The sequence below is a fragment of the Semicossyphus pulcher genome, unplaced genomic scaffold, assembly GCF_022749685.1.
Source record: "Semicossyphus pulcher isolate SPU_LCO1_2020_fin unplaced genomic scaffold, fSemPul1.0.p SCAF_7, whole genome shotgun sequence".
Classification (NCBI taxonomy): Eukaryota; Metazoa; Chordata; class Actinopteri; order Labriformes; family Labridae; genus Semicossyphus; species Semicossyphus pulcher.
The window spans coordinates 10,835,342-10,853,110 of NW_027211748.1; the positions used below are offsets into that span (position 1 = coordinate 10,835,342).

Consider the following 17,769-nt stretch of genomic DNA (forward strand, 5'->3'; position numbering starts at 1 on the left):
GGAGAGATGGTCCCAGTCATAGCAGCCTCTGTTGTCATCACATGTTGCTATATTGATCACACCATTGTTTACTCATAGTGGAGATTTGAGTCATCACAGACGTATTGGTTTCAGTCTCCCCCTCTCTCATCTTCCTCTCCTACTTGTCTTCCAACATGTCTCAGCTTCCTTCTCTCTCTCTCCCTTCAGGTTGTGGGAACAGCAGCATGAGCGGCGACATGTACAGCGCCGGCTACCGCTCCATCACCAACGTAGACTACTCCTCAGTGTGCATCAGCACAATGAGCGCCAGGCACAGCGACTGCCCGGGTATGAGCTGGCATCAGATGGACGTGCGCCAGCTCGCCTTCCCCGACGCGTCCTTTGATGTCGTCCTAGAAAAGGCCACGCTGGACGCCATCATGGTGGGAGAGAAGTCACCGTGGAGGGTTTCACCTCAGACCGCCTGTTTCATTCACCAAGCACTCACAGAGGTATCGTTAAACATCTGTCAATCCTCTTAGAGTTGTATATCTCTTGATTTGAGATCCCAAGTTTAGTGGGATAACAAAATACTTGTGTTACTTGTGTTCCTGTTCTGTTTGCATCTGTGTTTGCATATGAGATAAAGATACCAAACCTCAGCTGTTACAACTAAATATTTGAATCCAACCTTTAAATACCAATATGACAGAATGTAAGTAGATTTATAGATGCAGGATTTTTCCCAATAAGTTTCAGTGCTAATTGCATTTTTCTTTGCTACCCACGGGTCGACAATGAGCACAATTTTCCACTGGCACTCCGGGCCAGTAACTTTACAAATTCACTGGCCCTGCCATTAAAACCACTGGCCCTGAGATAATTTGTTATTTTGGAAATTTTTCAACGTAAAATTCAGTTTCTACTTATGTAAGGGTTCTTATTACTGAATATGTATTCAGTCAATTGTGAAACTATTATAAACTTATAGACCAAAATAAGCATATGGGTATAAAGAGGCTTCCTTTAACACTCTTGGTTCAGCAACTCTGACACCCGCATGAATAAGTAGTAATAGCTGCAGTTGCGTTACTTATAAGCTGTACCTACCATTTCTGACGCTGTTCAATGCTGTATGTTTGATTAGCGTGTCAGCCCGTGAGAGTAACGTTTTGAAACAAAATCGTCTCCAACTTACTGTAGCCTTTAAACAGTCCGCACCACGTCCGTTCTGTGAACGGTCTGTTTATGTAGCCACAGCGCTGACGTGCACCGGGACGAGCTGCAGCTGATAACGGGAATACACACACTTGCCACCTCACGTAACGGCCCGTCTGAAAAACGAAAACGTGTGTATTTATACTAGTCCCAGTAGCTTGCGAACGTCAATTAGCGTGTTCTAGAATGACAGCTGCTCTGTCACGAGTGCAGCGAGTAGCATGTAACGTATTGTTGACAGCAGTAGCAATTCTGCGTAGACAGTAATTAGTTATTTGTATATGCACGCCTCTGCTCAGTGTCTTCATATGGTTGATACAGCTTACCATGCATCCCTGAGGTTCATTACCAACTGTAAAGCTCTGACTCACCATTGTGAATTATACTCTCGGGTAGGATGGCCTCCTCTGGCGACCCATAGGCTCATACATTAGCACACTTTTCTATATAAGGCAATTCTTGGTCTGCTTCCACACTACTTGTGTTTTTATCACACAGAAAAGTGCTGGACAATATTTACTGCGTTCTCGGGACTTCATATTACTCTCTGTCCCAAATGCCCGGACACGAATGCTTTCAAATCTAAAATGAAAGACTTAGAGGCAGATTCCATAAGACGTCGATGTCTTTAAATTGCCTGCTTGTACAACTTTCTTTTCTTTTTTTAATTTGTCCCTGTTTGTGCATCTGTCTGCAACTTTGTGTTTTTTGCTGCTGTCTTGGCCAGGTCTCACTTGAAAAGGAGATTCTTAATCTCAATGGGACTACCTGGTTAAATAAAGGTTAAATAAATAAAAATAGTCCCGTCCGTCGGGACTGTGAATCTCAGAAGGGCTACTATATTGTTTACACTGTGGGCTTGTGGTTGGGCCAGTTAAATGCTTAATCTACTGGCCCAGTGGGTAAAAACCTACCGTCGGGCCACCAGGCCAGTGCTTATGTCGAGCCCTGCTACCACTGCATGTGGTACTCTAAGTCAAGCTGGATATATGCTCAAATATAACACATTCACAACTTAGAAAACGATAACATTTAAAAAGAAAAACATCTTTTTTTATACAATTATCTGCACTTTTATGCAAAATCAAACTTCATTCATGGTGAGAACTTATCATATATGAGATTAAAGTTAATAATTTTCTTTTAATAGAACAGATTTGTGTTTAATTGTTTAACTTATCCATAAATGAACAGGTGCATTGTCAGTTTCAATTCATCATTACGCCGCCTTTGCCATGTAACATTGAACCAAGCAACGCTGGCGTGAAGCTGCCTCGGTGTGTGTTTTTACACAGCTCCCGGAAGCAAAAGGTCCACGTCATTTAAACAAACAGCGCAGGCTTCACAGACACACATACACTCCGCCGTTTACACTCCCTTACGCCTCTGTTACTACCTCTGATGCTGGCTCAGAAGCGGAATGACTCCGCCCCACCATTACACTTCTGTGCATTTAACATTTAAGACGAGGCGTCACCGAGGCGTGACAGTCCTGCCTTGAACTTGTTATATAAAAGGGGCTATAGTTTAATACCATACATGTTTAGCTCTTTACAAGCCAGCTGCAGCAGCTTCCAACTGGCCTGATTCACTATTGTTCTACTGCGGGAGGAAGAGGATGTTTTCTTTTAGAAGACAGTTATACACAGAAGCCTACTTGAGATATAAACTGTAGGTTGGTCCATGTTTTCCTTTTCAGTATTCTACAAGCAACAAGAGTCTTTCCACGCCTACAGTATGATGAGTTGAACGCTCTGCCGCAGTCAGAGTTTATCTGTAAATGACTTCTCTCTCACAGTGAAATCAGTAATGGTGGCACTTTACATTTCCACTCCACTCATTGCAGCCCATCAGTTGATTTAGATGACGTGGAGTGCCCTTCAGCTGCTGGCTGCAGCTCTAACCACCACTGTGTCAATGTGACAATGACAATGTTTTGGCCATTAGCCATGGTTGACCTTGACACAGTAAGACAAGAGAATGCTGCTATCAACGAAAGTACTCAACCTCTGAATGGTGAATTACTCATGCTGTACTCACTGTCGCGTTGGGAGCACTGATAAATTAGGGGTAATTCAAAGTTTACTTTTGTAATTACAGGTATATTTAAGACTGAATATGTCATTACAATAAGTGCAACAGTGGAAAAGGTCAGATTGTGTGAATCATTTTAATGGAAGCATGCAGATTTAACCTATTAAAATCTGCCCTTTTACCAGGTACTTATAAATTACACTTTTATATTTTCACTCAATTATATAGATTACACTGAAAAATGTTTGCAGGTGAATATTCTACTGAAAATGTCAGTTGTAGAGTTGGCTATTGTTTAGAAAGACAATGCCAGCACCCTTAAAGTGATGTTATCAACTTAATTCAACACTGATGAAAACATTGAGTTGTGTAAAATCGGCCATAGTTTCATAGTGTTTTGGACATCTTGCCAAGCTGAACTGTCAACTCCGTCAAATACACCTGCTCTAATTCAGCACACCACGGTCAGTGTGGGTTGTAGCAGCTTCTTTCGAGAGCCAATCACATGTTGCATCAAGTCAAAGAAGGCTTGTGCTCATTGGTTGCGTGCATTAGCACACAAATATCTAGATCTTGGTACAAAGTAGATCACATGCAGGTATTTGACTCAAGCAGTTTCCATACTACTTGGCACTAGTTTGTAGGCTACCAGCGCATTGATTAATAAATCAAAACATTTGCCCAACATGTTCATGTGCGTTTCCCAATTTACAAACTGCCGCTGGTTGCATTCTGTTTGATAGTTGCTGATGGTAAAGTGTTTTTATGCTCTAATAAAAGCAAGGAAGAAGACTGTAAGCTAGCAAGTATGCATGATAGCAATCTATACCTGTGTCCCAATTCAGGGGCTGCATCCTTTGAAGGATGTATTTGAAGGCCGATTGCATCACAGCGGCGCACCCTTATCCTTAATGTATCCTAAGAATTATTGCGCCAATTCAAACGAGATGGTGGACTCTTAAGCGGCCGAGGAATACACTTTTAGCAAGCGAACAAATATAAAAACATAAAAGGATCCTTGACTCTACAGTTACGTGAAGTCAGTTATGTTATGGATGACGCATCCTTCGTAGGCCGCGTCCTTGATGCAGCCCTTGAATTGAGACACAGCTTATGTCTTACATAAAGTACTTTGCACTCTTTGAACCCAAGCTGGGTCCTTCCTTCTTTGCTGTTTGTATTATTTTGCCATTGAGTTACATTCTATCAGTGCTATTATGATAGTTATAAACCGTTCTACTGAATTAGAGGTCAATTCACACTGGCTGTGCATTCGATAGGCTTGGTTGGAATGAGTCAGAAACAGCTCTATTGATGGAGCTCTGTGCAGTCACTTGGTAAAATATATGTCACTGTGAACTAAAGGGATTTGGTTGATACATGAAGTGCATTTACTGTTTGGTTGTTCAAACAAACAATCATCGCTGATAGAAGATGATGCCTGCAAAATGTTCTCAGACTGAAGATCTTAGAGGAGCTTTTGATCTCGCTGAATCAACTCGGGTTGTAATGCTACGAGCTGAGCAGGTTTCAAGCTGGACTGGAGCAGTAAACAAAGGCATATACTGGGCTGAATATGGGCCAAGTTTCAGGGACAGTGTCTGACAATAGCAACACACACACACATGCACAAGAAGCAGACAATGTCCTGGGTGTTTTCCTCCAGCAGAAGGAAGTATTAAAGAAGGATCAGTGAGTGTGTGTGGGGGACAGATGGAGGATTTGACTTCCCTTGAAGCTGAACTCACGAAGCAGCCTCGTCTGAGCGCCATTAAACCGTGTAAAAGTCTTCTCACTCGTCATCACCTGCATCTCTTCGCACCCTCTCTTCTTCTCACTTCTGCCTCTCACTCCGCTTTATCCCTCATCTCCACCTTGGTTCCTCTCACCTGCTTTATGCTCAGGGCTGTGTGGAGATGCTAATGTGTGATTGTGTTCATGTTGCGTTTGTGCTTCACTCTTCAGCGTCTTTGGTGTGTGTGTCTGTGTGATCACAGAGAAGTCGATAGTCCTCTGCGCTGGTGTATTTTTGCTCTCGCACTGTGGCTCGGGTACAGCAGTCACGATTCCAGTAAATATGCAGGTTTGTGTGTGTGTGTGTGTGTGTGTGTGTGTGTGTGTGTGTGTTTAGCAGGAATGTGGGAGTCGAGTTCATAGCCTACTTTAATTTCTCGCAAAAACATTCTCACAAAACAATAAAAAGGGGGAGAGGTGGAGACGAACAAGAGAGAGAAAGAAAGGCGGGAAGGAGAGAAAGAAAACGAGGTGATGAAAAGAGGATACACATACATGGAAGGGAAGAGGAGAAATAGGAGAGTGTGAAGGATAACACAGGAGAAAAAGAGGGGATAAAAGAGGGGGAGTAGGAGAGAAACCAAGACTGACAGAAAGCTAATGAGCAGCGCGCCAGTGTGAGAGCAAAGGAAGAAGGTAGCAAAGGAGAGGGAAGGAAAAAAAAGTGGACCGAACTTTAATCTAAAATGTGCTTTGTGAGTGTTTCCTAACAAAAGCAATAAAGTTGAGGAAAAAAAAAAAAGAAAAATCCAATTTGCAATCACCAGAACAAAACATGTAGTGTTAAAAGATGGTTTTTCTCATTAGCATGATAACAAAACATGCTAACACATATGTCAGTATGTAAAGCTAACAAGTTATAGAGGCAGAAATCTGCACATAATAACGCAGCAGAAACCAGGCCTGCAGAAACGCCCGCACACACACAGACACACAAACTGTAAACAGAATCATGTAACAACAATACAGTCTTATTTTTGCTGCTAACACATGCACACATAAACAAAATCTCACAGCAGCGGCCGTGGTGCACCGAGGTGTGAAATTTATTTCACAGCCTGACATGCTCTGTGAATCACTCTTACTGTTGCTATGGAGACACTTTCCTTGGATATCATCTCAGACTAACACTTTTAATTGCTAACCTTTTAGTCCTGTTTAAAGAGGTAAAGACGGGTTCTTGGGCTCCAAAGGACGACGTTTTAGCATCAAGATTATTTTGCAGTCCTGTTTCAGAAAGTCGACATGATACTTTATCGGTGATTTTTCCTTTTTTCTTCCCTCGCCGGGCGGTCAGAGTGCTGAGTCAGCTGAAGATCAGTGTCCCCCGAGTCCTTCGCTTGTTTGCTTAAGGGGACTGAAGGGAGTTTTGTTGATAATGCAAGGTCTGAATTTTAGCCAAGTTCACAAGTTTTGTAATTCTGCAAAGTGTCAGTTTATTAGTGAGAGAATCTGAATTAAAGCCAAATCTGATGAAGGACACCTTTAGAGATTGCCTGTGTTTGGTGCAGAACACTTGTCACCCATTTGTATCTTTAAACTGAGAACAGCTTTTTTTATATGTGTTGTGGAGAGTGTAAGTTGATATAGAAATGGTTTTACCAGCTCAAAGGGTCACCAAAAGTTTAATCTTGAAGTGTCAGTTTGATGGCTTGAACGACTGCAGGCCGTCTGCTGTGATCAATCCTGGCTCTGGTCCTGACAATCATTTGTCACAATCGTTTTCAGGCTTTGGGCGAAATCATGTTCTTGCATCAAATTATGCAACAAAACATCGTTATGTGTCAACATGTGTCACTGTTACAGCTCCCACCAAAATAAAAGTTCTACAGCTCCGGAATAGAGACCGCTCCAAATGTCCCTCACATCGGCATGTCTCTCTAGATTGTCATGGCCAGCCCAGTCCAGACCTGAACCCCATTGAACACCTCCTGAATGTGATCAAGAGGAAGATGGATGGTCACAAGCCATCGAACAAGCAGAGCTGCACGAAGAGCGGCCTAACGTCACCCAACAGCAATGTGAAAATCTTCCAAGATGCATGAAAGCTGTGATTTAATATCAGGGTTATTCCACTAAATATTGATTGTGAACTCTCCCTAAGTTAAAACATTAGTATTCTGTTGTTTAAAAGTAAACATGAACGTGTTTTCTTTGCTTAATTCAGGTCTGAAAAACATCTTTTGATTATCTTAACCAGTCGTCATTTTCTGCAAATAAAAGACCTAAATGAGAATATTTTATTTGGAAGTAATGTCTTTAACATATTTTCAAAATATGTCCTCATTTGTAAGTGACACTAACTAGGACTAGACATTTGGCCCTTTAATCAGAATAGAATCTTAAAACTCATTTTGAAGAATAACTGTTACATACTGCCCGCTTGTCCCTGCTGCACCAATTTCACAACCTCTTTTGATGTGTTCAGATTCAAGGCCGTGCATGGCTTTACTGCCAAAGTTTATTGTGCTGCATTTAACAAGCGGCGTCGATGGCTGACAGGATTGATGTCATGTCCGACACATTACGACCGAGGCCTTATTAGGCCCATCTCACACAGCGTGACATGCAACAAACTGTAGAGTCTCATATAGAGATCTTTAAAGCTTCAAGGCTCTAACGGGGGTCCTACAACGTCACCACAGCAACACATAAACACAGAAACACCCCCCTCACCCCTTTCTTCTCCCTCTTTTTCCGAGAATGTCTCTATAACTGAGAGTGGCGGGGGACCTACTACTCTCTTTCTTTCCTCTTAATGGTAACGTTGCATAATCCAGGGGACACCAATAGTACCCATTGCAGACCAGACTGCAGCAGTGGCGGCTCCATTGTTAGTATTCCCAGCTGATAGGAGGAAAAGGCAGAGCTCAGGAACACGCACAGGAAAAACTGGAGAGTAATAGATGATATTTGAGAGATATATGGTGATTAATTCTTTCAGTTCATTTACTCTGTTAAACCATATACCCTCTATTCTGAATGAAATGTTTGTACATGACTCATTTCAGTCCATTCATAACATCTTGTGTTTGGTTTCAGTCACATTTTAGCCGAACAGAACATTTTCTCCGACGCTGATCTTACTTCAGATGTGCGAGGAGCTGGAGCTGTATTCCCACGCCTCCTTGTGTATTGGAAAACATTTGTCTGTGAACCCACCCACCCATCGCCGGTGGAGAGGTTCATGTCATGACATCATCCCGAGACATTCACTGACATTGATTGGTTGTGCCTGGCTCCTGCTGTGGAGAGCTCTCCCTCTGCTCCATTACCGGGAAGCTTGGACGCCTGCCGGGAAGACGGCCTCACGGGAACATTCGTCTTAGGACACAAACACACACACATAGACGGCATAACAATCGTGCACACATAGAAACACTTCAGCCTTCCTCCTCTGAGTTTATTGTAGTGCTCGTTGACATCACTGACATTGGCTTCAGCATGTTTAAACTGCTGTTTGAACCTTTTGTACCAGGATAAAGTGGATTACACCAATCCACTTTATTGTCTCTCCTCTCATTTTTCACACATTTCCTTTTATATGTCACCCTGTTCTGTATTCTTGTTAAAGCTGAAGCTTAGCAGAGAGATTGGAAAATGATGTGTAACCAATGAATCATATTGTCATTTAACACACATCAAGTTAAATGTATGCTTGTTGGTGTATATTTTACTATATAAAGCATGGACATAAAGTTCTTAAATTTCTTTGCAGCACTGATTTAATCTTTGAAAAGGTCCTCTTGTAAATATGCATCATCAAAGCGATCAACAGTTTTTGGATTATCATAATAGCACTTTAAAACACCTGTGCAGACATGTGGCACAGGTTAGGAAAAGGTCTTGACAGCATGGGCGCGATACAAAACTAAGATACTTAAATACTAAATTGTAACCACCACTTGTTTCTTCTTAGGCACCATGGGAAATGAAGGGGTCGCTTTTATTTTGAAGGTGCTTCTAAGATTTCTTAGACATGTCCCCGAGATGGATCTAACTGTGCATCATGTCTGTGTGTTCACTTAGGGCACCTCACACCTAAAGTCCGTGTGTTTGATCCTGTGTAGCGTTTTGTTTGGTTTGTGTTCACACGGCAGCGCCAGGAAACTGCTTTCTGATTGGTCACAATTTTCATGTGGGAAAACTCCCTGAAGTAAACGGAGAGAACAATAAGAGAGAGAATCGCGGACTTTAATGTGTTGTTTGGTTAGCCCATATTTCTATTACATCCCTCACCTTGTCGCTCCCCCACGTTTGTCCTCTACTCATGTTGCTGCCTGGCTGCACAGCTGTCTCTGCAACTGTCCACATCGGTTACAACCCACAATTTTTTGTTTGCTTCCTACATTAGGTAGGTCCTACAGCTATTAGATCACTCACCAAGTCCCGTGGTCGGAGTTCTGGCCGGTTCCGAACATAGAATAAGTAGTTCCGGTGAGATGCCAGGGTCAGGAAACCAAAAAGTTTTACCCTACAAAAACAGCACGCAGGCAATGGTGATCCATTTTCAACACAAAATCATCGTCCTAGGATTTTATATACTGCGCAGTTCTTTTGGCACCATTTTCTAACAATCCAGTGTCACTACACCTGCAGCAGGCCGGTTTCTCAGGTAAGCCGACCTAGTAGCTGTTTCACGTTGATTCTGACTGATTCACGTTCGTCGTTGAACATGTCGGACTATTAAAGTGATGAGGAAGATTTACTTTGAACAAATGAAAATGGATCACCATCGCCTGCGTGTTGTTTTTGTAGGGTAAAACTTTTTGGTTTCATGACCCTGGCATCTCACCGGAACTACTTATTCTATGTTCAGAACTGTCCAGAACTCCGACCACGGGACTCGGTGAGTAAGCTAATAGCTTTGCATCCACTACACTACTAGCAGGTATTTCATACAACTCGGTGTCCAAAACCCAAACTATCCTTTTAAGAACGTTTATTCTTCACCTGAATCGAACGGGACCGTGTATCATTTGGAAACGGACCTGTCCCGTCTTCTCAGGTTCAGTTTGTTCCCCACCAGAGTTTGAATGCGTGTTCTCACCTGTCCAAACGAAGCAGAGTCTCAGGGTAAAGTCCGAAAGTCCAGACCAAAGCTGTCAGGTGTGAAAGCACTCTTCTCTCAGTTTAAAAACTTATTTTAAAACTAAAAAAACTATTTAGATTCTGTATGTCTGTAAAAGTTCCCCAGCAGCCAAAGTGATGAATTCAGTGAAGTTTGAAACCTGATTAATGTTGTTAGCAGCGGAAGTTTATATTTTTTGCATCACTGCTTGTGTGTTTGTGTTCATCTACAAGCCTTATGAGCCCCTCCCTCCCACATCTTCTTCATGCATACATGCATATAAATGCTGTAATATTTGTGTGTGCTTATGTTTGCTGCGTGCTTATGTGAGTTTGTAAGAGTTTGCAGACCTGTCGGCTGCTTTGCATGTACGTGTGTACGTTTGTGTTTATCACCATTCCCACATACTTTAGTGTATATTTCTGCATTGTGTTTAGTGTGTGTGTCTGTGTGTGTGTGTGTGTGTGTGTGTGTGTGTGTGTGTGTGTGTGTGTGTAAGGGGCTTGCCTGATGATCCCTCTCCTCTGCAGCTCCAGCAGAGGGAAAGTAGAGCAGTGGAGCACACGTGAGGGAGCGGGAGCGTGGGTAATTGCAATTCTGGTTGCGCATGTGTGGAGCTGTGGGGACGGGATCAAAGCGGAGTGTGCGAGCGCATTTGTGTTTGCTTGCAGAACATTTTTTATTTATTTATTCATTTTTGCATGTTTACTTCTTTCGGGGCTTGTCTGTCCATGCGTGTGGCTTTACAAAATGTCTGTGTGTGTGCATGCATATTCACACATCTGCGTGTGTGTGTGTGTGTGCCAGAGGATGGACTGCTGAGCCTGGGCCTCCTGGCTCTCCAGAGATTTTCACACAGGGCAGGCATGATTCTCTGCACGTGCTCCGCCATACATACACTCACCACTTACATCGGCAGATGGACTGCTGCATGCACACGCACGCACACACACATCACGATATGTTGCTGTTCTTCCAGTCGTATACAAATGTCAAGTCGTAAGCTTCAACTAGCACATTTTATTGTTCGTTTTTTAGCCTGTTTGGAATTAGAAATGTCTTTATTTCTTGTAAACGAAGAAATAAGCGAGGAGTTAATTGATGTTTGTGCAGGATACAGGTGCACTTGTGGCCTCGGGATCATTGAATATATTTGTTGCAAGTCACCACAGTCAATTAACAGTTTTTTCACATTAAATTCCTTCCCTTTGTACGTATCTTCTACACACCGCTCTTGTGTTCTGTCCCTGTTTAATCCCAGGTCCTCTCTGGCTCCTTTTATCTATGGAAACTTTAATCCAGCGTTAAGGTTCGTCCCAGCTGTGAATAGGGAAGCCCCCGGAGCAATCCTTCTGCTCCCTTTTACACACACACACACTCTCCCTCCCCCTCACTCAGTCCAACACACACACACACACACACACACACAAAGAGCGTCTGTCCACACGGATGTAACATGTCCTCTGCTGACTAAACAGATGCAGCTGTTTAAAATGAGTCATTGCTAAATCTCCTAAAAGTGCGTTAATGCATACAGCTCGTGCATTAATACACACTTAATGCACCACACACACGCACAATAGTGTTTGTCTCAAATCCTGCAGTTGGCTGTCATGTCATCTGTGCACCTGATTGTTGTTCTACTGTGGGAAAAACTGCTCTGATTATTTCCCTTTTTTTTTTTACAGCATGAAAGTACAATCTGTCACACGACAGATTATAATCTACGGGGACTGCCCTTTCATGGTGTGTGCGTGCATGTGTTGTGTGTGTGTGTGTGTAAGAGAGCAAGCATGAGATGAGAGAGAGAGTTCAGAATAGGATTGTTCATATGTGCAGAGTGCTGAGGGATGAAGTTTAAAGAGAAGATGGAGAATTATGCAGCCATAATACGATGCACGCTGTAGCCGATTTAGACAGAAAGTGGAGGCGAATAGCTGATTGAATATTTTTTAAATGATATATTTATGAAATATTCTGTCTTGAACACGCACAACAAAAAGAAAACTTTGCATTTGTTGCACAAAAAGTCAGAAAAACCGAACACAATAAACCTGTGCCACTGCAGGGGGAAAGCCCAAATCAAGTAAACATGCGACATGTGCACGCGCATTCTCTCTCACACACACACAGTATGTCCTGCCCAGCTCACCGTTGCCTAGGCGACCAGTATCGACTACAGAGCACTGTTCCTATGGAAACAACGGATGCCTAAAGGAGGAAGATCATTAATTGGAAAAAGAGACTAAAGTAGAGAGGGATGAGGAAGAGCAGAGACGAGGGACGGGAGGGAGGGAAGAGCTCGGCAGAGGTGTGGTCAGAAAACTGAAGAGAAAACTTAAACAGTTAGAAACAAATTGTAACTAAAGTCTGTTTTAATGTCAATTATCTTTTCAGTTCAACCTTTTCTCTCGACTTATTGTCGCCATGAGCAGGTCTGTGTGTTTGTAAGGTAACATGAGGTGAGCACATCCTGGCAGGGAGTAAAAATGGGTGAAATCCATATCTAGAGTTGAGGTGTGGAGAATCAATGTAGGCCACAGTGAAGTGTAGTGGAGTGCACCCCGAGAAGAAGGTTAGTAGACTACACAAATCTCCCAGGAGTGTGTGTGTGTGTGTGTGTGTGTGTGTGTGTGTGTGTGTGAGTGTGTGAGAGAGAGAGAGAGACTGGGCGTGTGAGGATGTTGTGAAATTCCCTCAGTCTATTATCACTGTTAGTTGGCACACTGTGGTTGTACCACCGCAGCCCTGTGAGATGAGTTGAAGAACCCCTTCATCAAGGTCACACGTCATGTTCTCAATGTTTACTTCAACTACTTTGAAGTTTCTTTTTCAGTAACTCTTATTTTAATAAAGTGACCATAACTTCCTGGAGTCTCCACTGTCTGCCGAGTAACCTGCAGTTTTTAACTCGTCCAAAACATGTTAATTAATTAGCCTTATTACATGGCTGTGCTAAATATTTGATTCTGATTGGCTAATTACGGCATTCCGAGGTCTGTTATTTCTCGATAGCAGACTGTTGCTATGTAGAACAGACCATTGCTAGGGATTCAGCTCTTATCACGCAAGCCAGAGGACTAACTGTAATTATATCAATCCACCGAAAGAAGTCCGGTAAATTTGACGTCAGCTTGTTTATAGAGGGAAAAAAAGAGACAGCAAGAAAGGTTAAAACTGAAGGCTACGACACATGAAGTAAACATTAAACAGAACGCAGTACAGGACACAAAGGTATTTTAAGACGGTGAAAGGAAGAGAAGATATCAGCAGACTCTGACAGTGACGAGACAGAAAACCTCAATCAGGTGCTGCACTGATTCCAGCAGTCCGGTTCACTGTGTCTTAATTCACAAGGAGGAACCCCTACAGGGTGAGACTGTCCACCCTGTCAGGGTTTCATTCTGCTATAACAACCTGGCAACCATGATACATTATCCCTCACATAAAGCTTCTGGAACTCATATTTTGTTTCCTTTTAACAGAGCCAAGCTAGCTGTGTCCCGCTTTGCCCTCCCTGTGTCTTTGTGCTAGGCTAATCCAAGCTAAGCTAACTTTCTGCCTGCTTTACCCATTATTTTTGTGTATAAAGTTGCAAACTGCACATAAATACACATCTTCGAGTCAAAACAAACATAAATTTCAACTCGACAAGCCTCCCAAAGCAAATGATTGTGCTACTAATAAAGGGTATTGTTAGGTGTCCCTGTTTCATAGCTTTAGTGGAAACGATATTTGTTCTAAAAACTGCATCTCTGTTGCTTTGTTGGCTCCTCTACAGTATAACTGCATCATTATTCCTGAGAGAGTTTATAATAAGGTGGCATATGCACTGTAAACATGCCCAAATAAGTGTCTATGCAATCACAGAAAGCCCCACACACTTCTATTTACATTTCTTTTTCTATTTATCAGCCAGGCACTTAAACCAAACCTGCCCACACCGCGCAGCATTAAAGGTGTTATCTTGTATTATTGATACAGTTTGTGCTGCTCCTCAGTTGGCTGCAGTGTCTGGAAGCTGCTTCTCTGTCTCCCTCTCTCTCTGCCTTCATCCCGATCTTTCCTCTCCTTTGTTCTTCGATCGCACAGTGTTAGAATGCAGGACAATCGATACAGACACTTTTCCCTCATTAAAGCCTTTCAAAGTAAGAGCGTGAGGCGGGAGGGAGGAAAAGAAGGCCCGACTAAAATGCTGCTGCAAGTTTTTATCCCAGTTTGATGGGAGCATAGGAGGTGGGGGTTATTTCCACGAACATCATCCTGCACGGAGGAGAACGCGTCTCTTTGTTTGTGTATCTGTGCTTCAGCAGGTGTTCATGCATGTGTTTGCAGGGGCAAGTGTTCATGTGAGGTGTTTCTCGATAGATAGGACCCAGCCAAGTGTGAAAACAGCTTTCCTCCACACAGCAAATCAATCAGGCCTGCAGCCGGGTCACTTTCTCTCCTCTACCGCGCTCTCTTTTTCTCTTTCTCCTCTACCTGAACCTTTCACCGTCCACTGAAAGCTGGCCCGGGTCGATCGCTGAGCCTTGTGATCTTCTATCTTCCCGCTCTCCGGTCCCACTGCGGACACACAGAAGACCCATAAGAATCAGAGTTTTCTGCGCTGGCAGAGATCCACACAACGTATTACTGCTTCCATCTCAAGTGACCAAAATGACCTCCTCTCTTTTGAGCTAATGGACCAGAGCAGACAGCTAAGGTAACAGCTATTTGCTGCTTAAAGGAGTGGTTAAAGAGAGGAGAGGGCTCTGATTTGGACTCTTGAGGCTTGACCCTCTTCCCAGAAATAGACCTGTTTCTGCAGGTACAAACAGATCATGTGTCTCATCAATTGTCGGCTGCAGAGTCCTTTTTGGCTCCGCGTTGGCTGAATAAAGAGACCTTGTGCAAAGCTTCTGCAGAGCTCAAATATGTTACATGTCCGAATGGTTTCAAATGACTTATTATTTTATTAAATAATGGTGAAAATAAAAGCGGCAGAGGCAAATATAATCTGTCCTTAAATCCCTTAGATAGACCCATCTCCAAAACAGCTGAAACTACACTTCCCATCATGCAACATAAAAGCATCTTTTCAAATCTTTCACACTGTCAAACTAATTGTGATGTCATACTGTACGTACGCATGTTAAACTGAGATTTAAGGTGAGCACGCCCTGTCTGTTTGGACAGACATCATTCTGCACAGTGAAGCTTGAACATCCAAATAAAGTTACAATATGCAAAACAAAGGCCACATTAAAGCACTACATATGAACCTCAAAGTGGCTAAAATGTATATTTTTTCTAAGGATGTATATCATGTATGAATGTGTCGTTCGTGGTTGTGAGCCCACAGAGAAATATCATCCAAACGACGGGCTAATCTTGGCTTTAAGCAACTTTATAGTGTGTTTCAGCTCATTGTTCAGCTGTGGTCTGCAACTTTAGTGTTTTGGTTCACTCTCACTGTTCTCATGGTGTCATTTAAAGCACCACAAGGCAGCTATTTTGACCAAATACACTCTTAAAACCTGCACACAAAAGGACGGACAGATGCAGTAATGCTAGCAGAGCTGACAGATATTTCCCTCAGGAGTAGGTAGAGACCAAAAGCAGAGACGAAAGACAAAAACATGAGTCAAAATGATCGATAATGTTGCTCTGTACATATTAAATGTGGAAGTAAGCAGTGTAAATTGCTAACATAGTTCATAACATCAACTTTAAAGGTTATGGAATTTCAAATTTACTAACTTCTGCACCCAAGTAGCAAAGAAAAAAACTTGCCGGTTAACCACTTTGTTAGGCTTTAATTAAATTGTACTTTATTTAAATGGTTATTGGTCGGTATACTTCTACTAATGAGTCTACATTTCAAAAGATCAGCTTTTTTAGGACAACCTAACACCACCCAATCTGCTCCTAACATGTTCACACATGTCTGGATTGTCACCTTGCGTTAGTATAGGGTTGCTTTCCCCCATGACAAATGCAACAGTAGTGTTGATGGAAATGGGATGCCAAATGTCACGCATTACCATGTTATTTTCACTTTTCTGTATGTAGGCCAGACGGGAAGCTTTTGCATTTTTGTGTTACCTTAGTGTGACAGTAGATAGTGTGTCACTGATATCTGATCTTCTTTTAATATTTTGACCTTATTTTTGACGCTCTATATAGTTCGCTTTAGGAGGATGTTCATGATGTTTTTTTAACGAATTAAAAGGTAATTTGCAAGGTTTTCAGAAAACAGCATAAAAGACAACATATCAGCAGTCAGCAACGGCCCAAACGGTTTCTATTAGAAGAAACAAGTTGCAAATTCAGAACAGATGCCAATTCAAAAACACATCCAAAAGTTGTTGTTTTTTTAATGCAATGATGGAAACGCACTGCGAATGAAAAAAACGTGCTGCAAAAAGCCGAAACAAATGCATTAACATCAAACGTGCTGCAATACAGAAACGATGCAAATCCAGTCAACACAACGGAAGTGCTCCAGGCCTGTAGGGGGCGCTTTGTACCGTTAGAAAACATTGTTGCTAAAGTAATAGAAACGGGAAGCTAGCCAGTTTACCTACCGGATTAGCCCGGGGAGTCTGGATTAATTAATTTGTCTGTGTAACTAAGCAAGCTAACTTTAAGCTAACAAAACCATTAATTGACATTGACCGTGGTACCATTTCTATTTGGCCAGAGCAGCTTCACTCAGTACAGCTTTATTTTGTGTGTGCTTTGTGTTAGACTCTTGTGTGCAGTGGAAGGTACCTGTTGTTTCTTGATGTTAGCTAGTGTTGCTAACTGAAGCTTAAGAAAGGCAAGCACTTGTTAATGGAATAAAAGGAGACAAATTAAGACTACAAAAGCTTAAATGTATTCAACTTATTCTGTCGACACATCTCATCCTCAGGTGTCTCATTGAATATCTATAAAGCCACATCCACCATCTCCTCAAGTCTTCATCTTTAATCTTATCTCCTTATTCCCATCCCCCCTCATTATTGCTCAATGGCAGATGACCTTCTGAACTCCAGGGCAAAGCCATCTGCCAGATGTGCAGGAATCCCACTGCTGAACAGCTGGTCTCTGCTGCTGAGACACACACACACACACACATGCATACCTTCATGGACATATGAAAATATCATTTACAAAGACACTCACATAAATCAGCATGTTCACTCTGTGTCCTTCAGTGCCACAGCTCCAGATGTGCAGACAGACCTCTTAACTGTGTATTTCTTCTGCACTGAAAAGACTCAAACAATCTGGGAGCTTGTCTTCCCATTCTCTTTGAGGCACCGCGTCGCACTAAACTGCTTCTTGACAACCTCCTGATAATTATACATTTATTGAACTGACACCTCCCATGTTGGAAGGAGTGCGACGCTGTGACAGTGACTTATGCATCCGCAACACTGTAGCTGCCAGCGGCTGTCAGCAGGCTTTTGGCAGACACTGCACCTCACACACACATTATTGTAAATGCGGGAGAATGTCATTAAGGCTGCTGTGTGCCAACAGAGAGAAGCAATAAAGAAATACACTAATCAAGTCCAAGAAACGTCCTAATGTCTGCCATCACTCAAAATAGCCTTCATTTAAAGGAGACTTGGCAGATAGAGTGTGTTGTAACTGTAAGTGCAGTTAAATGTAGCTAAACGTGGCGACTGTGCTTTAATTTGCATGTTTAATTACTGCTT

The 17,769-nt window shown here is 42.5% G+C and overlaps 1 protein-coding gene across 1 annotated transcript in view; it reads left to right on the forward strand.

Moving 5' to 3' along the window:
• ece2a (endothelin converting enzyme 2a) overlaps positions 1 to 17,769 on the forward strand; it is an 85,073-nt gene that overhangs the window by 44,283 nt on the left and 23,021 nt on the right. The window contains exon 3 of the mRNA XM_069685366.1: positions 190 to 473. Coding sequence (XP_069541467.1) covers positions 190 to 473 — 284 coding nt within the window. The remainder of the gene's footprint in view (positions 1 to 189; positions 474 to 17,769) is intronic.